General features: G+C 36.0%; 1 protein-coding gene across 1 annotated transcript; it reads right to left on the bottom strand.

Moving 5' to 3' along the window:
- Positions 1 to 1,624: 1,624 nt before the first annotated feature.
- On the bottom strand, positions 1,625 to 8,749 carry tmem182a (transmembrane protein 182a). The gene is made up of 5 exons (XM_047369898.1): positions 8,315 to 8,749; positions 6,860 to 6,986; positions 5,820 to 5,918; positions 5,609 to 5,746; positions 1,625 to 3,349 (listed from the first exon to the last, which is right to left on the bottom strand). The coding sequence occupies exons 1-5, from the start codon at positions 8,471 to 8,473 to the stop codon at positions 3,126 to 3,128; spliced, it is 747 nt and encodes a 248-aa protein (XP_047225854.1). The 5' UTR covers positions 8,474 to 8,749; the 3' UTR covers positions 1,625 to 3,125.
- Positions 8,750 to 8,960: the final 211 nt, after the last annotated feature.

Here is an 8,960-nt window from a genome sequence, read left to right as displayed (position 1 = left end):
GACGTGCAGGGGGAATCTCCTAAGAAAACACTGCCACCTGGTGGCATGTCGCTGAAATGTTTAACGACGTTTCAGGCCTCTGGTTTAATTTTGTAGAAGAAAAAAAACCTCAAATGATCGACCTTAAGAACGTCAAAATGTCCTTAATGTGCTTGTTGAAAACAAGGCAACAATGGCAGTGTGATTATTCATAAAATAGCACGTCCTTGAGTAGCTTAGAAATTTTAATTCCGCAGTTTTTTGAATTTGTTTATATTTATTTATTAAAGATGGTTGAAATCCACTTAGCCCTTGGCCCCACTCTGATTAGCCACTAGCTTCAATCTAATCAGTTTATACAAAATGAAAATGCTAGGAGAGTTATGTACATATACTGCAAATAAGATATTTATTGCTGATAACCCTTTAGAGGAATCCAAAAAAAAAAAAAAAAAAAAGCTGAACTATATCTTAAAGCAGCGGTATTAGACATGTGGGACAATATCGTCACGTCAAAACTACTAATGTATTTAGCCAAATTTAATACATTAATTAAAAGGAAATTTGGGTGAACCAAAGTCTGCTTTTGAGTAAAAGTCACTGGATATTTACTATAAAATTAAAGTGAAATATGTGCGGTGATTAAAAGACAAATTCTTTGTATTGTACATTACATGTTCCCTTGTAAAACCATTTTAATTGTGCGATACAAATATTGCCCTAATTAAATATGAAATATCTCGATCTGCATCAACCATCTGTGCAAACAGGCCAAATTTGCATCATTCTTGCATTGGAGAGAGAGGGCCACACAAAATCAGTCTACCCTTAACTTCCTTGTTCAAAAAGTAATATATTTGAATGCAAGCTTTAGTAATTTGAATAAAGTATTACAAAATAAAAACAAAATAACATTTTCTATCATTATTTTAACTCATAAAACAGGAAAGGATTAGTGTGATTTACTATTAACCACTGAGAGGAAAAAAGTTTTTTTATTAAGTGTATGCAAAATAGCTGGTTTCAGCTGTATAAAACTTAGTGAGCAATATGTTTTTCAAGGGGTTCTTGTTGGTTTTGCAGCTGTAGGCAAATTTAATTTAGTTTAAGTGAGGCCAAGCACGGCTCTTTGGATTGTACCCCTGTTCGAAGTCAAGTCAACAAGGGTATATTGAGTGCAAATAGCATTACGAGCTAAAAGACACAATAATATAAGAAACAATAATATATAATAATAGAGATAAAGTGATAAAAACAGTACTGCACATACACTATGAGTTTAAATACAGCCACATAATGCAGAATCTGTTTTCTGTAGGTTTTTGTAGCTTTAATAAAAGTTATAATAAAGTGCTGTAATTTCTTTAATTTTGATGTTTATACACACATTATTTACAAAAAAAGGAAATAAAATTCATACCAGATTAATTACCTCATAGTCACATCTAAACGTATTGTCTCTGTCTGAGAAATGTAAAAAGTTGCAATTTAATTTCTTGTCACACAGTGTCAGAGTGTCAATGAGGGTTAATCTTTGTTAGAATGTTTTGCACAAATTAAAATATAGAGTTTCATTGTTGTCATTTTTATGGGCAAACAGGATACAGAAAACAAGAAATATCACAGTCAAAGAACACACATGTAACACAGTCTAATATTTATTGAAGTTGTGACAAAATCATTTATAGTAAATAGCGTAACAGTGTCAACATAAAACTATTGTTTCAGACAGGAACCAACCTATACTTGGCCAGTAACATCATCAAATCAGAACGATATAACCAGGAAAATGTTCGATTTCATCTTCATTATCAATCCAACTCTTCAGAAAATGGGGAATCTATTAAGCATGATAGGCTTAAACTAATTTTGTACATTACATGATGAATTAAAAGTATTCTTATTGCTGAAAACATACATTAATTAACTTTTTAAAAAGAAGAAGAAAGCTCCTTTTAGCTCTGTATATAGTGTTCCAACAGTTACACCTATGAAACAACTGAAACCTTATGTCTATAACTATTCTATATTCATATTTTACATCATGCGGGTCTCATATTAAGCCACTCTGCTACACACACTGACATGTTCTTTGATTAAAACAAATATAGATATTGTTGTGTCCACAGCTGAAAATATACAGGTTGAAAAACGTTTACCACAGGGATAATCCTAGACCAGGTTTTGGACAGACAATGCTATAAAATGAGAAATATGTATATAGAAATTTAGTCCTTCAACTTTATTTTCTAAAGCACACAAATTGAGCTTCAATCAACAAATTAAAATTAAAAAAACACAGATTTTTACACAAACTGTGTTGTAGTTAATGTAAAAGTAACCTAAAAGTACAGAGCTTTGAGAAACAATTTACAACCCTTTAATGCACAAACCTCACTGTGTTTTATGTGACCGACCAAAAAAATGCAATGGACAACAGTGAATTTGAATGATAATGATAAATGATTTTCAAAGTTTACTATAAATAAAAACTTGAAGAATAAAGAGTCTCATTCATTTATACTCAGCCTCCAGTAGTCAAGCTTTGCACAGCTAGAGACCAAAGTTTCCCCATTTTTCTTTGTAAAATAGTTCAAGTTCAGTCAGATTAGTTGGAGATTGTCAGTTTCTAAATATTTCAAGTCAGATATTCTCTGTTGGATTTAGGTCTAGACTTTTACTGGACTATTCTACTATTATACTAAGATGAAATCACACAAAGGTGGGCTATATTTTCAAATCGTGTGACTTTGAAGGCAGTTGGGCGTAACAGAGTAAAGGATGGTGAATACAATGCACATCACACTTACAGGTTTTTTATTTGTAAAATGTTATTCTTCTCTTTTCTTTTCATAGTCATGCACTATCTTGTGCTGGTCTATCACATACACTCTAAAACAAAGCCTTTAGAGGCTATAACATGGCAAAATGTAAAAACATTTTTTAAAGGGAATAAATACATTTTTAAGGCACTATTTCTCAGGCCAACTTTTCTTAGCTCCACATAAAAAAGCAAAACAAATGTTTTCGGGGACCAAACTGTTCAAGTTTGACAGATCAATAAAACCACAGAGCAACCAAAGGAGAAGCTACAGAGTCATGTTTATACAGTATCTTTCCAGGAGTGACAACTGTGAGCTTTACATTCAGTGGTGAATCTGGACAGTTCGACCAATGAGCAGGAAAAGAAGGCCCGCCAAGAGGGAGAAGAAGATACCAATGGAAGCAAACACAAAGGACGGACCGTAGCTTAGGGTCATGGAGAAGTCTTGACAATGGGTTAAGCGCTTTTGTTCCATGTAGGTTTGGAACACATCCAGGACATGAAGCCACACCACCTGCATCACTACAACGCACAGCAGGAAAAAACCTGTTGGTACAGAGGAGAGTTGGATAGGTGAGACTGAGTCTGTAAACTGTAATTTCAAGCAGTGTTTGAAAAATGTATGCTTTAAACTAAACACTAAATACTTATTTGGACAGTTATGTTTTTGACCTGGTTTACCTTTGTTAACAAAGATTTTGCTCTCCTGAGTCTTTTAACCGGTTGGGTGAACTTCATGATTTAGACACAATGAACTGTTAGTTTAGCCATTAGAGGGGTGTTGTCATACGAACAACCTTGTATCTCAAAATTATTTTGAGAATACTTATTGTGATTTATTTTTAATATTCTTCTTTTGCACAATGTCTTTTTCTCAGATAACATATAGGTAGTCCAATCTTTGTAAACGTTTTTTTTCTGCTATCAACTCGCCATAAATACTTCAAAATCTAAACTTAATCAACTTTTCTCCATCAAAGAAGCCAAAGCCAAAACGTCATAAGGCCTGATGATATTGTGTAGATTAGGTGCAATAAAGGTTTGGAGGCACTGTACACCAAACAGTTCTCTATTTGTCAGTGATGGCCTGCAAGACTGTCTGGCCTATAAAAGGGAGGTGAACAACTGCATATGTTGTACCAAAAGTAAGACGTCCTTCACTAAACTATCAGAGACGGAAAGCTGACAAATTATCCCAAAGTAGATCATAAATGTCTGAATTAAACCATAGAAATAACAACTCTCTTTTTATCATCGGTTCAAACAGATTCTTGTTAACATTTAGCTCCGCTTTACTTCTAATAGAAAAGAGCATTAGCCTTCTGATTAGCTCTTCCTAAATAAACTGCATGTAGCTTAGAAGTAGAATTGTTTGTCTTGTTGATTATTAGGTGGGGCCCAATGTTGTGCCCCTGCCATGTATAAAAGCATGGATAAAAACATGGACTATTAACTGTTTTTATCCAGTTCTGAACTGACACATTAATATGTATATCAATGATGGTTAACAGTACATGTTTGACTTAAAAGAAGTGGTGAACACGCTATACGCTTTCCTTACTAATGCTACAGCCAGGCAGGTCATATATTTACTGCTAAGTTTTTTTTGAGTCCATAGACGTTCCTCCCCGCCATTTTAGTAGTCTATTACTCCATGTGTTGGCTAGTTGAAATGTTAAAATCAATTGTCCCAAAGATTATTGGTTTATAATCCAACAAATGATATTTTCTTAAATGTTATGTCACTATGTATGGGAAATTAAACAACAATAAGACTCATTGATCCAGACGGGTTTTTTTCTTATTCAGCAAATCTTTCTTTAAAATAATATTATGCTAAAATAGTTTTTCCACTCATATGATTTTGCATTGTAACTGGTTGTTTGAAGACATAACTATTATTGTCCCTAAATACTTCTAAAACTAATTTGACTTCATTCCCAAGTTCCTCAAGATAAAACTTGATTCTTAAACATAATTCCACATTGAACTGTGATATTATCATCAATTTTATTGGTTCCTTTGTTGTACATAGTTCATTAGTTAACTTTATTCCTTCATTTTTAGGTGAATTGTTCTAGCTTAGTAAATAGTTTGTTAATTGAAATATGTTTAACGTGGAGTTGAATTGTTTCTGTTAATAAATTCTTATATTTTGGAGATAAGTCGCTGTGAATTTTTTCCATATGTGTGCAGAGTTTGCTGTATAGGAATGCCAGTGCTCGAATCACTCTTTCATCTATTGTCCTAATACCACCGCCATATTGGACTAATATTCCAATGACAATACTTGACAGATTGAATAGTTATTGAATTAAATATTAAATAACATAAGCATCCAGATTACAAAAACACCAACTTGAATCTTGATTATTGGATAACATTAGTCTTGATTCTTCCTGTACAATACTTAATGAACTGTAGATTTTTCCTTCATGATTCTTTCAACAAATATTATTCATATGGAAATATAGGACATCTCCTCTTCATTTTAGGTCAATTGTTAACTGCCACAAAAGAGTGAATTCATACTTCAGATGGAATATTTTAGTTACAATATACATGATTTGATTTTATAACCCATGAGACTTTGTGAGAGTGAGAGGTGAGAGTTTCATCCTACCTGCCAGATAAAGTGCCAAGGATGTGAACATGCAAATGTTGTTGAGTGTTGTTTTTTTTTTTTCCCCTGCTGTACAATCTGTGTGAAGCTAGACGTGCTTGTGAACATCAGTACCTCATAAAGAAATTGATATTTACTCCAGGGGTTTGGTGTTTAGTCCCTACCCATTGGATGAAACTCACCAGATGTCAGGAAGAGACCACCTCCTGCTTTGTACAGGCAATGGTTTGCAAACGGAGCCGCACAGATGATGAAGAACCCTCCGAGAGCAACCGCTGCCACACTAATGAGCATGAAGACGCTCCAAAAGCCTCTGTAGACTGGACAGCGGATATTTTAGTCTGCTGCACAGAAGCGCTGTATCATTTCGCAAACTATATAAATAATACTCACTGATAGCTGAATTATCGTTTGTTGCATTGTTGCTAGGACTTGCCGTAGGGAATGGGTACAGGTAGGCAGGGTAGCAGACTTTTAGGGGGGACTTGTGAGCTGCAGAAATGAGACAAGCACATATTTTAGGGGCCATAACTAAAGAAAAAGGAATGAAAGTTAATAGCAATTAGTTTTACTAATCTGATAAACTACAACAGGTTGTTTTGTTACTTGAAGATTTGCAACCTACTTTCCGTAAGTTATAAACTTTGCACATTTCTTCTTATGTTTTTATACCCCCTTACTATTCATGTTGAAATTCCATAAACCCTCAGAGGGTGCATTATATTTCTGCAAACTGTGTCTGGCAATAGTTTTCTATTCAAAGTCACCATTAAAAAAAAACAGATGACACATAACCAGCTGACAGACGACATGAATAACATCACATGGTGCTGCCTCGTTCAGCAAGTCACATGAGAGTTTAGGGGGATTCTATCAGTAATGGCAGACTGTTATTGCTGCTTTAACCTCGTTTAAGGGTCTTTAAAAGACACAAAAATATTTCAGTTAATTTCCAAAGACATGCCTGTTAGGTTAATTGGTAACTCTAAATTGACCTTAGGGTTATGATTGAGTGTGTATTTGGTTGTTTGTGTGTTGCCCTGTGATGGACTGGCGACCTGTCCAGGGTGTACCCTGCCTCTCGCCCATAGACTGCTGGAGATAGGCACCAGCTCCTCCGTGACCCACTATGGAATAAGCGGTAGAAAATGACTGACTGACTGACTGATTTGAAATGGCATTACTTTTCAGAAGAGTTGTTTAGGTGCAAAAGGTCCTCTTCAGAAATCAAAGTATTGGGTTTTTGTAGAGTGCATTCATTCTATATCATTCATTTACATTTTTGAGGTTTTGAACAATTAAAGTTTTATAGACACTCGTGTGTTTGATGTATCGTTGCTGTCAAAAATAAGTCATTGGTCTAAATATTTTAAAGTAAAAGAGTAAAACAATGAAAAAAGACCAGTTCAAACAATTAAATGCAGCTCACTCACAGATCCATTGTGCCCATGTCTGGTTGAAATTTTCATCCAATTTGAGTCCAAAATAGCAACACCAGAAGAGACCAGAATGTACTGAAATGATCTTGCCACTTTCGTCGTACACCACATCACCGGCTAGCTGAAATGAGATGCACAAAATGGGGGAAATTAAGATATATATTGAATATATTCAGCTCTCTGAACTTCATAGTCCATATTGTGTCTCGTAAAACTATTTATACCCATTAAAATATAGTGCAATCACTCTTGATTTCATTTAGAGGTATCAGGACAAAGGGGGTGAATGTACGCCACACTTTTCAGATATCTTTCTTGTAACAAATGTTAAAAAACAAGTGTCATTTTCTTTCCAGTTCACAACTAAGTACTAATTAATGTTATTCTATCACATAAAATCCAGATAAAATACGTTACGGTTTCGGGTTACAAAATAACAAAATGTTGAAAAGACTAAAGGAGTTTGAATACTTTGGCAAGGCACTGTATAAGCAATGTTTGGCAGAATGCCTTCTCAAACTTATGAGGTACGGTTGCAGGGCTTGCTGCCACTCCAACACAGGGCACCTGTTAAGGCAGGTCAAGGGTTGAGCTGAGCAAGGCCCATTAACCTCTGGTCCTCTTTGGTGCCAACTGAGCTTGCAGGCTTTTCATTCACCAAATACATTAGGAACAAATAGTGAGATTTGTTTTCATAGTAAAAATCCAAAAAATGTGGCACAAAATGTGAAAACTGTCTTTCCTTTCCACCTCATATATATTATTTATGACATAAAATTGCAATGAAGTACATTTAAGTTTGTGACTGTTACATGACAAAATATGTAAAACGTTAAGGTACATATCTCCATCTTCCTGACATCAACTTAAAGCTTTAATAAGTGATTACACTTGTAGTGTATCTCAGTGTAGCATGCATACCCATCAGTACACTGGTTTTGTTGTCCTGCAGTCCAGTGTCGGTGTCAGTACAAGCACCCACCCTGGAAACTGGGAAGCCAAGTATGCTCTACTCAGTGATATATAATATGCTATCATACCTCTGTGACTACAGGGACTTGTATTTCTATTTTAGAGGCACATCGTACAAGCTCTGCCTCAGTCACTGCATAGCTGCACACACATTACATTTAACAGAGTCGAATTACATGAAGGGATCCCGCTCACTCTGCAGTCCAGCTGCTGAAAAAGTAATCGGAGCAGAAGATCACAGTCTTAAAGAGCAGATTTAGACCTAGTTTTATTTCAGTGACTGAATGAGAAATCTAATACAGTGATATGAAGATACTACAAAGAAGAAAACGTTTTCTTGTCCAAGGAGTTGTCTCACTTTAGTTACATTTCAAACTTATTAAAGCCTCACTGATGGTTCAACTAGTCCAAACTTGAAATAAATCTGGGTGTTCTCGTTTTCTCACTGACTGCAACAATTTAGAGTCCAGCACTCACCGTTATTGTCAGACCGTCTGTGTCTTTAGATTCCTTAACGTCTGGGGAGCAGGTTTCTGAGGCTAAAAGCCAGTAATCAGTTCCAAAAGAAAGGAAGATAAACACTGCTGCCAAAGCCCCAAATACCCCCGCAAAACACAATGCCACGCCAAGCTTCATATTCCAGAATCGTGAAGGAAAATCGTGTTAGATTCTCACACTTGGTTTCCTTTAAAATAGATTCAAATCCAATGAGCTTGATGGGTTGCTACCCTGTCCAGTTGGATTTTATTGGGTCACTAGATCTTCAGTCCTCTTCACTATCCGTTGAGGGAGGACAATGTTGTTATGGGAAGACAAAGTTGTCCACATGATTCCTTTGGACCCTCCGCTGGGGTCTGAAACCAGCCCGGTTCCCCTCCCTGCCCCTAGGCTATTTTTGACGTCTGACCGAAGGCGGCTGCTCCTCTCCGCTGTGGAGCTGAATGCATGGAGCATTTGGAGAGTGTGAGGGGAGGGGGATTATCGCAAAAATAACTAGGCAACTGGACACCCAGCATCTGAGAGAGGATGTCTGAGTGAGGTGAGACTGAAATGACAGCAAAGGAGAAAATAATCCAACAACACAGACCCCTTCGTCCCTGCAGGACAACAAGGTGATGATGCC

This window comes from Girardinichthys multiradiatus, chromosome 7, assembly GCF_021462225.1.
Source record: "Girardinichthys multiradiatus isolate DD_20200921_A chromosome 7, DD_fGirMul_XY1, whole genome shotgun sequence".
NCBI classification, from domain to species: domain Eukaryota; kingdom Metazoa; phylum Chordata; class Actinopteri; order Cyprinodontiformes; family Goodeidae; genus Girardinichthys; species Girardinichthys multiradiatus.
Note: the sequence above shows the minus strand (reverse complement) of the source record. Positions and strands in the feature narration are given on the sequence as shown.